General features: G+C 36.5%; 1 protein-coding gene across 8 annotated transcripts in view; it reads left to right on the top strand.

The window, feature by feature from the left end:
• MYCBP2 (MYC binding protein 2) overlaps window positions 1-16,116 on the top strand; it is a 233,182-nt gene that overhangs the window by 210,777 nt on the left and 6,289 nt on the right. For all 8 annotated transcript variants that reach the window (XM_072976390.1, XM_072976388.1, XM_072976389.1 and 5 more), the window contains 12 exons: window positions 2,395-2,475; window positions 3,507-3,773; window positions 4,250-4,533; window positions 5,963-6,059; window positions 7,360-7,479; window positions 8,990-9,091; window positions 9,859-9,987; window positions 10,359-10,491; window positions 11,793-11,896; window positions 12,624-12,812; window positions 13,612-13,719; window positions 14,828-15,037. In XM_072976390.1, coding sequence (XP_072832491.1) covers window positions 2,395-2,475; window positions 3,507-3,773; window positions 4,250-4,533; window positions 5,963-6,059; window positions 7,360-7,479; window positions 8,990-9,091; window positions 9,859-9,987; window positions 10,359-10,491; window positions 11,793-11,896; window positions 12,624-12,812; window positions 13,612-13,719; window positions 14,828-15,037 — 1,824 coding nt within the window. The remainder of the gene's footprint in view (window positions 1-2,394; window positions 2,476-3,506; window positions 3,774-4,249; window positions 4,534-5,962; window positions 6,060-7,359; window positions 7,480-8,989; window positions 9,092-9,858; window positions 9,988-10,358; window positions 10,492-11,792; window positions 11,897-12,623; window positions 12,813-13,611; window positions 13,720-14,827; window positions 15,038-16,116) is intronic.

The following is a 16,116-nucleotide window of genomic DNA, read 5'->3' as shown; positions in this document are numbered from 1 at the left end:
ACAGTAGTGTCTAAATCATTCACATTTTTCTCTTTGGGGGTCTGTTAAAAAAATAGGACTTTATAAACCCTGGTAATTTTCTTCAGCATCTTTTGGAGATATCATTTGGATGACTACAAGACTGAGTAACTGCTCATTAAATCAACTAAATTTTAACAAATGGCAGCTCTTTGCTAAACAACTTTGAGAACTGGTACCAAGCTCGCAAAAAGCTTCTGTTCTTAGGTATGAGCAGTCCACCCTCCCCACCCAAAAAAAAGAGATCGACAGGGATACTTTTTAGTATAAAATCAAAGTATTAAATATGTAGAAAATTGCACATGTCATAGGATTCAGAGTACATTGAGATTATTGTGCCCTGGAGTGATCAGACAAGGCTTCTTGGGGGATATTGGACTTGAGTTAGACCTGAAAGAGAATGGATGAAAGTTAGATTAATAGGATGGGAGCAAGGGCACATTGAAGAGGCTGACCTAACATTAGGCTTTAAGGTTGAATAGGAGAGGTTATATTAGTCATTGGATGCCGGTGGAATAACATAACTTTTAAGGGAATCATTTCTTAAGTCAGGTTTTTGAAATAAAATTTACATACAGAAAAATTCATCCTTTTAAACTGTATTATTGGATGAATTTTGACCAGTGCATACAGTGGTGAAACCGCCACAATCAAGCTTTAAAACACACCCCTCCCGGAATTTCCCTGATGTTTTTATGTGCTCGATCCCCTCATCTCACTCCTAGCCCTTGACAACCACTGAACTATTTTCTGCCCCTACAGTGTGGCCCTTTCCCAGATGTGATTTAGTGAAACCGTATAGAAAGTAGCCTTTTTATCTGGTTTCTTGTACTTAGTGTAAGAGCATGTGTCAGTAGTTTGTTCTTTAGGTTGCTGAGAAGTAACTGTAATATACTCTTAATATACTCATAATGTAACTCATAATATACTCTTATTATCCTTCTAGTATCAGTAGACTTTATAGTGATAGATCTTCTTTTGTTACGTCTTTCCATCTCTTTGCTTCAAGTTTGGTTTGTTCTTTTTCCCATTTCTTAATATCCTAATATGATGACTTGAGACCTTTCTTTTCTCACATAAGTAATGCTGTAATCTTCTAAGGACTGCTTTCGTGTCACAAATTTGGGTGTGTTGTGGATTTTGTTTTGTTTTTTTTCATTTCATTCAGTTCAAAATGCTTTCTGACTCCTATTTTGATTTCTTCTTTGACCTCTGGGTAATTTAGAAGTATCTTGTTTAATTTCTAAATATTTGGAAGTTTTCCTGATAGCTCTCTAATATTAATTTCTAGTTTAATTCCATTGTGGTCAAAAACTACACTTTGTCTAATTTCATCCCTTTAATTTTCAGATTGTTGAGACCCGAATTCTGGCTCATAGGACAGTATAGTTCCGTGCATGTCCATGTGCACTTGACAGGGATGTGAACTCTGCTGTTGTTCTGTGAAGGGCTCCACAAATATTAGTTAATTCAGTTCCTTGATTGTTTTGTTCAAGTCTTTAAGAACCTTACTGATTTGTGTTTGTTTGCTCATTTACTTGTTCTGTCAGGTACAGGGAGAATTTTGAAGTGTCTGACTATATGGATTTGTCTATTTAGATTTTAGTTCACCTGGTTGCCCATTTCAGCTCTCTGATGGGCACCCAAAAAGTTATGATTTTGTAGATTATCAACTTTTCTCATTGTTAAGGTGGGAGTGACATTCTCTGTGGCTTTCTCCATCCTAAAAAAAGTGAAACCAAGGAGTCATTTTTTTGTTCTCAGAGAAGAGTGATTTGCTTTAGTTTTCTTACCTGTAAAGTAAGCAGAACATCAGATCTTACCTTGTGAGGTTTTTGTAAAAATTAAATAAGATTTGTCTGTGTGTGTGTGTGTGTGTGTGTGTGTGTGTGTGTATTTATTTCTGTTTGTATATTTATCACTTAAAAGAGTACCAAACACGTGATACGTGCTATGAAACGTCAACCTCCATTTGTCTTCTTTTGGTATGTTTCTTTGATTGCTGTTGCTGTTAGAGTAGCTTCATTGAAGACCATTATCAGAGTTTTGTTAGGACACTTCCCTTTTAACTAAATGTCATTTTCCAGAGTTGCTCTTCTGATAACCAAATGTAGGATGTGAACTAATAATGTTCATAATTTAGAAGTAGTTTCAAAGTGACAGAAATTGACTAGATTAAAGAAATACATGAAGAATACTTCTCTGAATTTCTTAAATTCACAAATTTTGTCCGTTTTGTAGTCACTTTAGCCAATAGTGATTAAATTCACCTTGTAAAAATACCTGCATGATTATTTCTCAAGATACTTCAAAATGTCAAATGTACAAATTTTATTGAAAGAGTTTGCTTTCTTTTTTTCCCTTTTCTATGTAAAGGCAACATCAGATGCTGACCTGAAAGAACATATGGTTGGAATCATATTCAGCAGAAGTAAACTGACTAACCTACAAAAACAGGTTGGTTAATAGCCATTTCATTGTCTTCATCAGTTTTTGTTTGTTTGTTTTAAGGTATAAAGCATTTTCCAAAATTTATGGAGGCTTTTTTATGCTGACTCTTTTATAGGTCCTGCCTTTTTCTAGAGAGGAAGGAATATATTGGCATACCTGCATCACTTTAAAGATTTTGTTATGAATGTTAACTTTCTTACCTTGCTGCTTTTTGTTTTTCTCATTTTCAGGTAGATTGTTTCATTTTGGTGTCAAATACCCACCTATATCATATTTCATTTGCATTTCCTGTGTTCCTTTCCCCACTGTTTTTGTTGTTGTTGTTGTTGTTGGCTGGTTGATTTTTAAAAAAATTATTTTCCCAAGCAGTTACAATGTTAACTACACCAGCACTGATATTTTTAATTCAGGAGTTGGGGGAGTAGTAGTAGATTGTTCATATTAATGATGTGCCTGAGTAACATAAAAATTAGCCCTTCAAAAGTCAAATAAAATACTTGAATTAGGTTTTAAATTAGCATATTATTTTAACTTTCAACACCATTAAATCTTTTAAATAAATAACATAAATATATTTGTGCTTTATCTTTTTAACAACATTTTATTGAGTCTTAGAAGCTACCGGTTGTAGAGCATGCAGTTATTTTATGTTATCACTAAAAAAAAAAAATTGCTGCCAATTACTTTATGAATTGTGTCCGTTGTAAAGCACATGAATATAAATGGGGGGTGCCTTAGAAGTGATTAAATATGGTAATTTGTTTTCATTTGCTATCTTTAACCGCAATCGGGGGAATTGGTAACTAGTATATAATTCACTTCTATACTAGTTGATTTAGGCATTCAGATTTTTAATCATGGTTCCCCTGGTTTTCCTTGTTTTTAAGATGGGTTAAAAGAATAGTACATTGGAGAATTAACTGGGAAAAAGACTATTAGACTGCATATCAACTAATATTCTTGGGGGGTTTTTTGGGTTTTTTTAACTAAAACTTACACATATCTTTTTACATTTTCTTTATTTTGCCCTCAAATAGGTGTGTGCTCACATTGTCCAGGCTATCCGCATGGAAGCCACCAGAGTTCGTGAAGAATGGGAACATGCCATATCGAGCAAAGAAAATGCCAATTCCCAGCCTAGTGATGAAGATGCCTCCTCCGATGCCTACTGCTTTGAGCTGCTCTCCATGGTCTTGGCCTTGAGTGGCTCCAACGTGGGCCGACAGTATCTGGCCCAGCAGCTGACTCTGCTCCAGGACCTCTTCTCACTGCTCCACACCGCCTCTCCGCGAGTCCAGAGACAGGTGGCTGGTCATACCACTTACCTTGTGGTTATTTTGTTCCTTGAAACTTTGTTAAAAATTACTGTAGCAAAGAGAAGTGGTTTTGGGCTTTTTTACGGTTTTTGTTACGTTTTGGGTTTTGGATTGTATTTTTACTCCATGCTTCTTATTTTTCATTCATTATAATGAGAATACGGAAGAGCGAAATATGTTTCATTTTCCTGATATGTTTTTGTGAAGAGTATTCTGGCTACTGAATGTAATTATTACCATGAGATATATAATGTCATTATAATGATAAAGTAAGAGATATGCTTTTTTTCTTGCTGTCCTGAAGTGGTAGTAACCACTTGAGAAATTAAATCATGTTTAAATCATTTCCCTGTCCTTCTCAAAGCTTTTAAAGTCATGGAATGATAGCTAGACTCATTAAAAAATGAAAACTTTAAAACACCAGTCTTTACATAGGATTTTTTTTCTTTTCTTTTTCTTACTAGGTGACCTCCTTACTAAGACGAGTTTTGCCTGAAGTGACCCCTAATCGTCTAGCCAGCATTATAGGAGTGAAATCCCTCCCCCCAGCAGATATCAGTGATATTATTCACTCAACCGAGAAAGGAGATTGGAATAAGCTAGGTATCCTGGACATGTTTCTAGGATGCATTGCCAAAGCGCTCACAGTACAGCTCAAAGCCAAAGGAACCACCATCACAGGAACAGCTGGTACCTCCGTGGGCAAAGGAGTTACAACAGTTACCCTTCCGATGATTTTCAATTCCAGGTTGGTCACTGCATCTGTTTTAGTACAGAAATAGAACAGAGTGAGCTAGTATTTGGAGAATTAAAACATTTCAAATTTCACCTTGTTTGCTTATTTCCCGGAAATGAAAGCCATAAGTGACTGACCCATGTATAAAAGAGGATACTGTATATAATAAAAGTGTCTTTTCAAATTAGTGGGGAAAGGAAAGTTGGCTGAATATATAACATTAGAATAGTTCCCAAGTACAAAAAAAGATTGTATGTCCTCACATCATATACAAAATAAACTTGAGATCAATTAAAGCTTTATTTATATATTATTTAAACTCAAATAAGACAAATTATAGAAGAATGTTTTTATAATCTTCAATTTGTGAAGACCCTTAAACAAAACACAGAACGTGAAAATAACTCACAGATTTGGCTACATAAAAATAGAAATTGATAGACAATACTATTAAAATGTTTTAAAATACAAATAACTGACTTGGGAAAAAATATTGAACACTTATATAGTAGGCAGTGAATTATTACTCATAATGTTATAAGAATGACTACAAATCAATGAGAAAAAGACAAAAAACTGATACAAAAACAAATGACAAGAACAGTCAGTTCAGAGAAGAAAAATTACAAATGCCAATAAATAAATGAAAAGATACTTCACAGGTAATCAGAGAATTATAGATTAAAACAATAGGAAGATGTCCTTGCATTGGCAGCATTATGAAGAAATAGGTACTTTTTTATGACCTCTAATGTAAATTGCTGTAACCTTTTGGGATGTCAGTTTGATAACATATCACTGTATTTAAAATGTGCATATCCTTTGACCTACCAATTCTACTTCTTATAGAACTGTTTCTCTCAAAAATGTTCATACATATGCACAAAGATATATATGCAGGGATGTTTGTTACAGAATTGTGTATAACAGCAGAAAATTGGAGACGTCTGGAATGATGCTAGGAAAAGAGCCAATTCATAACATTAAGCAGATAGCACCAGAATGTAAATAAGTGTATCCCTTTATTCATCTGGATAGTCTCGCTCAGGGGGAAAAAATGCCAGCTGAACTAAACAGTAGTATGCTCAGCGATGTAATTGGCATACTCCGGTACAAGCTCTTTATTATCTTTATGTGGACTGGTAACAAATAGTCTGTGGTCTCTGGATATAATTCGAATAGCACTGTCCTAGAAGATGTATACAAAAGTAATATATATACAGTGAAATATTTGAAAGGGAACATATATCGATAGTTACCCTCTTGGGGTTGAAGAGATAGATTATGAGTAATGCATGTTTTGATTTATTGTCTTTTAAAAAATGCCCTGACTTACTGAGTCATTTTAAAAATTAAAATGTGCATGCTGAAATAACAGTTTTCGTCTCATTCATTTGTAACTGTCACTGATTAGCTTGCAAATGCTGACTTTTGTTTGTAGTTATATTCGACGAGGTGAAAGTCATTGGTGGATGAAGGGCTCAACTCCTACCCAGATCTCAGAGATCATCATTAAACTTATTAAGGATATGGCAGCAGTAAGTTCCCATCCCCCTGGTCATTATGTCAGTGAATTGCTGTAGAAACCTGATTAACAAAAAAGTAGCTTTTTCTACTGAATTGATAGAAGAACATTCTTACTATTTGCTTTACTTACAGGCTCTCTTCATAGGTTCACTGTCGCACCATTTGTCTTCAGTTGGTGATAAATTTGCCCATTGTGTAAACTGTGTTCATTTCAAGCTTCCCAATTCATTTACTTGAGAATTAGTACATAAGTCTTCCAAGACTTTAAAACTTAAAAAATAAACCATACTGTCTGAACCCTAAAAAACAGTCTGAGTCCAAGAGCCTAAAGGAAAAAAGGGGCTCTTCAAAGTGATGGTTTCTCATGATCTTTGGTTCTCACGGTTTATCATCGTCCTATGCTGCTGTCTTCAGATACTTTGCGGGGAGGTCTGGGAGCATGGAGGAAAGAGAATTGCTTCTCAGAATGCCAGGTTCTTACTGGTTGCTCCACGTTAGTTTCCTCACATACCGTTATATTTCCAGGAGTCCAGCCTGAAGAGGGCAGGACACTGCTGTGGATGCTATGTCCTGAGAGGAAGGGTAGACAGAAGGCATTTTGGAGGAGGAGAAATTTGAATTTGAACTGTCCCTGTAAAGACTGACAGCATGTGGATGTGAGACGAGGAAGGATAGTCTGGGGAAATGTGAAAATCTGTCACTTTTCCCAACAGCATGGACATTTCCTACGTCAGAGAAATGGAGAACTTTTTCAGTTCTCAAATAGACTTTCCCAGTATGTTCATTGGATGGAAATATTTAGGAAAGATGTTTGGGAACACCTAAATTCTATAGCAGTTAACATATTCGTGTTTGGTGAAAAACCAAGTTAGCAAATTAAAGTGGTGGTAATTGGAACCCATTTGTGCTCTTGGGTTCCAGTAACAATCATCTAAAGCAATTAGCTTAGCTGTATGAATTTCATGTTAAATAGCAAAGTTTCATAATCAAGATTTCTCAATCATAGACACCTTAGTATTTCTGAAATGTTTTTATCTAAATGTAAGAAAAAATGCCCTTGAACTCTGTAGGGAAAGAGTGTTGAGAATCTAAATTTTTATTTCCTTTTCTTTTGAATCATCAAAATAGTGAATAGAAGTTGAATTTTTTGCATGGTTGTGAAGGATATTTATTTTAAAGTATGCTCATTTATCTAAAACCCCACTAGCAAATAAATCTTTCCTTTTTGGAGAGAGATGTTAAAAGAACAGAATTTGCTGCTTTGATTATACATTCTGGTTGCTTATTAAAGTATTGTGTCCTGCTCATCAGGGTCATCTGTCAGAAGCATGGTCCCGAGTGACAAAAAATGCCATAGCAGAAACCATCATTGCCTTGACCAAGATGGAGGAAGAATTTAGATCTCCAGTGAGATGTATCGCAACAACTAGGGTAGGTTTCTTTTCATTTGGTCTATATCATTGCATGTTCTTTTTCAGTACTAGGTTTGAACAAATAATTAGCCAGTTTAATCTCCTTTTCTTTTCTCACCAAATATTGTATTTATTGAAAAAGTATGAAGGGCTTTTTTAAATTGTGAACCAAGCATGGTGTTATTAATATTCACTGTTGTATGTTCTTCATCACTTGTTTCGGTTATTATTTAGGAAGCTAAGGTTAGAAAAGGCTAAATTATCTATATCGGTGTACTGTCTCTCTGATGATGTATTTACTGTTAGTTTTAGTGTCAGCGTGAAACTGCGATAGACTGAAGATCCTCCAAAGACAAGGCCGCTACCTGCTCCGTTCGGAGTGGCTCACTTGTCCTAACAGAGCCCCGTGGCCTACTTACTGCATGTGTGGGCCTTACCTAAGCAGAAAGTGTGTGCCTAGGGCGGGGCAGGGCAGAATCTCCTAGAGAGTGAGACTGCATTCTTCAGATGAGACATCTATTGTAAATTTTAACCTGCCAAATTTCTTGTCCCATATACTTCCAAAAGAGATTTGAGATTTCCTTGAAGCAGAACAGTGTGAAGCATTAGGAAGAAGTAAAGGCTGGTAGAAATTGCTTAAGTTAATCCTCAAAAGTTTGAAAAAGAAGATAAATTGTGTCTCCCTTGGACAGAAAAAGCTAGTTAATGCCATGTTGCCAGTGAGTGTGACGTCTGACAGTGACCCTTCCCTACCCCACACGCATTCATTCCTTCATTCGCTCTCCCCTTTCTCCTCTCATACTTCAGTTTTCTTTTTTGGTACCTCTTTCCCTCTTTCCCCCCCTCTTACTCTTCACATCTAGTGACACATGCACTTTTCAGAGCTGAGACAGTTAAGTAATTTTCTGTTGTTCAGTAATGAAGAAATATATCATTCTATGGAAAAATGAGGCTTACCCTTTAAACCTCAGAGAGTTTTAAACTATTTTTAAGGACAGTTTTCTGAAGCTTGTAAGACATTTACTTTTTTCTGAACGAGTGTACCAAGCATAGTGCTAGGCCTTTAGGGGCATGCAGAGACTTCTGGGGAACTGTTACTACCCAGCTCCTCATGGGACTGCAAAATTAAACAGCTCCAGTCCTTGGAATCTAATGCCTCAGGCAGATGATACTAGATGGAAAAATGTGTAGAAGGCATCGGTATATTAAATATGAAAATTTATGTATTGCTATGTTGTTTACATAGTAGACCAACAAAAGATAATTTTATGTGTCAGGTAGACAACAGAATGGTTCATCAGAGCAGCAGTTATTTATTCAGTACATATTTGCATACCTACTATGTGCCTGGCACACACAGCAGTGGGCGTGTATGCCTGGTGCCCCATCAGGAACACTTGAGTGCCACTGGATATGTACACTTTTTCCAGTCCAGCGAGCATTTACTGAGCTATGGTCATGTGTCAGGCAGGCAGTGTTTTGTGTCATAACCAAAAACTCAGTAGCGTAACAGCCTTTCCCTTCGACAGCTCTGGCTTGCTCTGGCATCACTGTGCGTTCTTGACCAGGACCACGTAGATCGCCTCTCCTCGGGGAGATGGATGGGGAAGGATGGGCAACAAAAACAAATGGTAAGCTCAGAAGTCAAAATACACAGTTAGTGGAACTCCTGAAAAATTGTGTCACACTGCCCAAGATCCTCTCACAAGTCTTTTTCACCTAGGGTCCCCTTTCATAGTACATTAGGGGATTTAATTACATAAAAAACATTTCCCACCTGACTACAACTCAATTAAAAGAATGTTTTAAAAAAAGAATCTTTTCCCTTCTTCTCTGAGTCATGTTTGCATCATAGCAAAATTTGACTTCAGCCAGACTCTGATTCTAGATCAAGATTTTGTACTAAATGTGATCAGTCCTACGATAAGAAGGAAATAAAGCAGTAAGAGAGCAGCGTGATGTACCACTTGCACACAGATGCACCTGAAGTGGGTTTGATAAGTATCCGTAGGTTCACTGGAAGGGAGAACTTTTACATAGGCCCTTTCAATATTTTCGTATTAACATTCAAGTTTCAAAAATGAATTATTTATTTACTCACTTAGCATACAGAATGTTTGACTATAATGGGAGAAATTTTCTCAAGTCTCTAAGAAAAGTATACATGTTTATTTTATTAATCATTGAATCCACACAGCACATTAGCTACTGAATTGGGGATTTTGAGGCTTTTTTATAGTAAGTGCATTTGCCATAACTGTTTAATGTTCAGACTCTAAATTTCTTAATTGAGTTTTGAATAACAGTCTGTTCCTGTTGTAAATAAATTACAGTCAACTTGTATGCGTATTTAAGAGTTTCTCATTAATCCATGGTCACGTATGGAAATGTCTTGTAGCCTATGTGTGATAACCATGACGACGGTGAAACTGCAGCAATCATCTTGTGCAACGTGTGTGGGAACTTATGTACTGACTGTGACAGATTCCTTCATCTTCATCGGCGAACCAAAACTCATCAAAGACAGGTGAAGATTTCTGTATTTACACACAGAACGGCATCTGGGACATAAAATATATTCAGTAAATTTTGCAATAAATGTGGGAAAGAGACTTGGTGTGATGGGAAAAAACAGACTTTGATCAGAGACCTGAGTGGGGTTCCCAACAGCCTCATTTACCAACTGTGTAAATCAAACAAGTTGTTTAACTTCTGAGACTCGGTCTCCACACTTACAAAAGTAGGGCTGTTGTGAAGATTAAAGAGATTGGAAATACCTGAAACTTCATAGAGTGCTTAGTAAATAAAAGGCTGTTTTCATTATTGAATAATTGAATTTTATACTTCCTCTTTCAGGGCGATAAATACATTTTTTCCTTTTCTTTAATGACACAATAGGTCTTCAAAGAAGAAGAAGAAGCTATTAAGGTTGACCTTCATGAAGGCTGTGGTAGAACCAAATTGTTCTGGCTGATGGCGCTAGCAGATTCTAAAACAATGAAGGCAATGGTGGAGTTCCGAGAACACACAGGTATAAGAGGATTTAAGATTGAACCACGCTGTAAATAAAAGATTGAACCATCCCTACCAATTACTATTAAACTGGATGTTAGTTTATTTAATGTGAATAATTTTGAGTGTATTCTAAGTGCTTATGACGTTATTGCTCACCCTCTATATTTTTGTATTTAGTAGACAATAGTCAGTGTTCTATGGCAAACCATTTAGACTAAAAGTCAGGAAAGCTGGTTTGCTTCTAACTAGCTACATGACCTTGGGCAAGTCATTTTATCTTTAAAACATTTTGATTTTTTTCCTAAAGTCTAGTGTATTGCCAGCTTCAGGGTACATTGAATCTAAAAAATTCTCAATTTTCAGCACCTCTATAGTCTGCCATTTGTCTGAATGACACAAATTTCTGATTTTAGAGTTAGGTGTAAACCTGACAAATTTTTAACTCTAAATATGAGTAACTTTTCATGCTGTAAGGGCATGGTCTTTCTTTCTCTCACAGTTGATTTTTTTTCGCCTATAATCCCTCCATGCCACTTATTACATGAGTAAGTGTTCTAATGTTTGAACCATCATTGTATTCATAACATAAACTAGCCTTTAAAAAAAACATTTTCTGTAGTAAATATTGCTAAATTCAGTTATTTAAATTTTTTGTATCTGTTTAAAAATGACCTTGGTCTGTGTTTTTCAGATCTTGTTCTTTTTCCTTTTAGTCTGTCTTTGTTTTATGGATTCTGTTCCTTATTTGACTATTTTAAACATATTTAATTTCCTTTTCAAATTGTTCTATTATCTTTAGTTCCTTGGGTGAGAATTCTTCTGTTTTTCACTTTACATATTCTCTGATGATAGGTTGCTTTTCTCCTCTGCCTTGTAATATTATCATTGTGGAAAGGTACTTAGTGATTTCCCTTTCTTCTGCGTATTTCCATTTAGTTTCTGTTGTTATATTTTGTCTGATTCCGTGCTTTTGTAGTGAGGGGCTTACCTAGCTGCTCGACCTACTGTCTTGACTAGAAGCCTGGTCTGTTTCTATTTACTGAAAAAGTGTAAGTAAATCAGTTAATAATTTATTTGGCTTCAGGTAGCTCTTTGGTTTCTTATCCTTTGGTGTGTGTGTGTGATTATTTACTTTGTAATTAGGGCAGCTTACAACCTTCCAGCTGTAAAACTGCCAGGCTGATTTCTCAGAAATAGCAACTGACAGAAACCTGTTTTGCTTGGTTGTTTGTTTTTTTTTTTTTTCCAATTAGCTATATTGAAATAGGTAGAAAACATATCCTTGGGGATGATTTTTCTTCTTCTGCTTGAACCTAGGCAAACCCACCACAAGTAGCTCGGAAGCATGCCGTTTCTGTGGTTCCAGGAGTGGCACCGAATTATCCGCTGTTGGCAGTGTTTGTTCCGATGCAGATTGCCAGGTGCGTGTAGATGAAGCCCTCACAGTAAGCATGTGTTCCCTCATGACACGCTAATGTCATATAAATTAGAGTTTGAGCGCAGCATCACTTTTGTTTTCTAAATTAGTGTATTGCCCTTGTGAAGAGTGAAATGCTTTAATCAAAGCTGGAGAATGGATCAGATAAGGCTCTCAGGTTAAAATCAGTAGACTGCATTTGCTTTGCCTCTTACATATTTTATTCACTTGTTTCCCTAAAATAAACTTCCAGTATCTGAAAGTTCTTTAGTCCTGAACATCTGTACACATTCCATGCTATCCAAATATGTTTGATTCTTTAATTTATTTGACAGGAATTGGGATAGTGTTCAGACAGTGAAAGATAGCTATATATATTTTTTTCAATCCTCGTTTTGGTGAGGGGTAGGTGGTAATGGGATGATTATATGTCAGGAATTTTTTTTTGCTTTGTGGCTATCCATGATAACATATAGATTGAAACTGCATTTCACTTTTTAATCAGCATTCCCTTTATGTGGAATGAAATTTTTTGAATCACTTTAAAGAGAAATAGACTTTGTTAATAATTCTAAGTTATATACAAAAAAGAATAAAAATAACAATTTTATTTCACCACAACATGTTTCCTATGGGAAAAATATCTTGGAAAATTAATATAATGGATATAATTACCAGGATGTGTGACTTTTTTTGATATTTTCTGTGCCGTTGTAATCCATCCTTCACAGGAGTATGCTAAGATCGCCTGTAGTAAGACGCATCCTTGTGGCCATCCATGTGGAGGCGTTAAGAACGAAGAGCACTGTCTGCCCTGCCTACATGGCTGTGATAAAAGTGCCACGGCCCTGAAGCAGGATGCCGACGACATGTGCATGATCTGCTTCACCGAAGCGCTCTCGGCAGCACCAGCCATTCAGGTTGTCTCCGCTTTTAAAGTGTTAAGTGTGTCGAGGTTTCTAAACAGGAAATATAAATATACTTGTCAAATAAACAGATGATTGGATCTTTCTTATACCATTGGGAGAAAATGTCCCACTAATATCCACCAGTGTATTAAAGAGCAGATTCTGTCTCTGCATGTTCTGTCTCCATCCTGTATGCTGAGCTTTAATTCATGACTTGTGTGAGCCTGTATAATCAGCAGAATGTATGAAATGTTCATAAGGGAGAAAATAGTAATTCGATTATCCGGTAGTTTCTCCCTTCTTAACTTCCAAAATCCGGCATGGTATTCTGTAGCGTTATGTAACTGATCTCTGCATTATGATATATATCCCTGTATCCATAATGTGTATTAGTAAATTATAGAAGTTATAATTTGCTAAATACATTTTTGAACATTTACTACTTGTTTATATTTTCAGTTCGACTTCAAGATAATGAATATTCTCAAAAACAAATCTTATATCTTTAAATCAGTAATTTCCTCTTCTTTCTGTGAGAGACAGTATTAAGTAATTTTACATTTCTCCCGAACCCAGCTCACACTCTGTAAGGTGGCATTAACATACGAATGGTAAAAAATTGGGAGAAGCTGAAGACCTAGTTCCTTATGTCCCGTGACTGGTAGAGAAGTGCTGAAATGTCATTGTACTAAATTTCTAGATTTTTCTCATACCTGCCTTACGTAGTACTTCCTGCATTAATAATCTGCCAGTTACCCAACTGTTTATTCTTATTACATTTGCTTACATTCTTCTGTTTTCTTCACTTAAGCTGGACTGTAGTCACGTATTCCACTTACAGTGCTGTCGACGAGTCTTGGAAAACAGATGGCTTGGTCCAAGGATAACATTTGGATTTATATCTTGTCCCATTTGCAAGGTATGGAAAGAATCAGAAATTATCTACTTTCTATTTATTTTCGTCTTTATCTTTCATCTTTCAGAATAAACGTATCAGCATCTCTCGGTGTCCTTTTCAGTCTGCTTTTTACCACCAACCCTCAGTTTCTGCTCTCTTCATCCAGGTGGTACCTGAGAATATGATAAGATCTCTCTATTATAATGCATTTTCAAAACAGTAATTGTCCATTACAAGCTGATTAAATTATACTAGTGCATCAGAAAGTTCATTCAACTATCACCATGCATTGAAAGGCACACATCACTACTTCCAGACCCTTCGGGAGTTCAGACCATGTGGCATGTCAGTGGATGACTACCAAAAAGAATAATGAGCCTGTGTTGCTGGTAGATGTGGTACCAGCCATGAAAGAGTGAAACCTGAATTTTAAATACCATTACGACAGATTCTTTTAGAGCTTAGGTAAAATAAGGATAAAATTCTTGACATTTTGACACATTTCTACAAAGATAGTAAGCAAAGTAGCAAGTTGTTTTGGCAAGCTAATAATGTTTAACAAAAAGCTTTTGTTTAAGAATGGCTTTGCAGACTGGTGTATAAGGTATAACATGGAAATACTTAGCACAATACTTGCTTAGGCTGCACAGTGTTCAAGAAGATTGTGGTATTTTCTCTCCCTTCTCATTTGGTGTCACAAAGAAAAGCCACATTTAGGAAATGGTACGTGAAAGCGGTTACGGCTTGTTCATTTCTATTACCTGACATTCCGCCTACTCCTAAGGAACCAACACACACACATACACATACACACACAAACACACAGATATTTTTAGTAGCAAGGTAACATTTTATTCCCAGAACACCTAAGGCAGCAGGAGATATATATTTCATACTTAGGGGCATAAAGCAAATACAATGGAATTTTCACATTCTGTGCCCCACTGGCCCCCACTTTCCCTGCTCTTGGGAAAATATAAGCTTGTGAGGACTTTACAAGATTATTTTTGAATGGCTTTTTATTTAGAAAATGTTTGGTTAGCACAGTGCTTGGGACTTTGGTCACACTGTTTATTGAATTAATAAATCAATGGTTCTGTTAAAGAATGTTCTTTTTCTTTAATTTCAGAACAAAATTAATCATATAGTGTTAAAGGACCTGCTTGATCCAATAAAAGAACTCTATGAGGATGTCAGAAGAAAAGCTCTAATGAGATTGGAATATGAAGGTCTGCATAAGAGTGAAGCTATCACAACTCCTGGTGTGAGATTTTATAACGACCCCGCTGGCTATGCCATGAATAGATACGCATATTATGTCTGCTACAAATGCAGAAAGGTATGCTGTTAATCATAACACGAAATTTTAAGACTTAGAGATTACCGGTGTAAGTTGAATTATTCTAGTCTTAAGTCTAAAGTTAAAAATACAAAAGTTTGGTACTATGTTTCATATAGAATTTATTGACTTAATTTGTTTAGGGATTTTTTTTAACATATACAAAGTGTTCCCAAAACATGAAATATTTCTGTACACAATCTATTTCCCGTCAGTAATAACCTCTTGTTTGCCAAATCCAGTTGGTTCTTAAATAAACTTCTCTTGTTTGACTCTTTTGACCATTCCCTCCTTAAAATTCTTATGCCCTTGGCTTCTAGGACAAGACTCTCTTTGGTATCTTTCTTGCTTTCTGGTCATTTGTCTTTAACTCCCTCACGGAGTTCCGTTTCATTCACCTACTCCTTACATATTTGTTCCCCGGCCCTCCGTTCTTGCCTCATGGTTCCTCCTTCCCTCGGGCGACCTCCTGTCCGCTCTTGCCTCCCCTACCACCTGTGTTGTTCTGACCCTCCAGTATTTCTGAGATTGAGAAACAAATATCCGACTGCCTGCCAGACATTTGAATTTATCACAAATACTTCCAAGTCTACATGCCCATTATTGATTACATTTATCGACTTCGACTCACTATCCAGTCTGTTTTAGCAAAGTCCTATTAATTCTGCCTCCAAATCTCTTCTGAGTTCTTTTTTCCTTTCTATTACATCTTCAGCAACCCTAATCATTTGCTTTGGTAGTTACAGTGGTCTTCTTCCTGAACTCCTTGTGTGGAGCCCTAACCCCTCCCTTTCATGCTTTACACAGACACTTAGAGTTTTACCCGGAGATTAATATTTTTAGATCTCAGATCTGATTGTCATTGTTGTGCTGAAGCCCATTCCCCTCTCAAGTCTCATCTCCCGATGTGCTGCCATTTGTGCCCTGTGCAACGAAACTGAGCAGCTTGCAGTTCCCCAGACCAGGCCATGTTTGCTCACTTGCCACACCCCCACACCAGCACGTGGGCTCCTCTCTTCGTGGAATGCTCTTCTCTGCCTCCTACTCTGCATCTGGCTCTCACCTGCCACCCACCCACA

The sequence above is a fragment of the Vicugna pacos genome, chromosome 14 (genome assembly GCF_048564905.1).
Source record: "Vicugna pacos chromosome 14, VicPac4, whole genome shotgun sequence".
Classification (NCBI taxonomy): Eukaryota; Metazoa; Chordata; class Mammalia; order Artiodactyla; family Camelidae; genus Vicugna; species Vicugna pacos.
The sequence above is the reverse complement of the archived record's forward strand: the minus strand, read 5'-3'. Positions and strand labels throughout refer to the sequence as shown.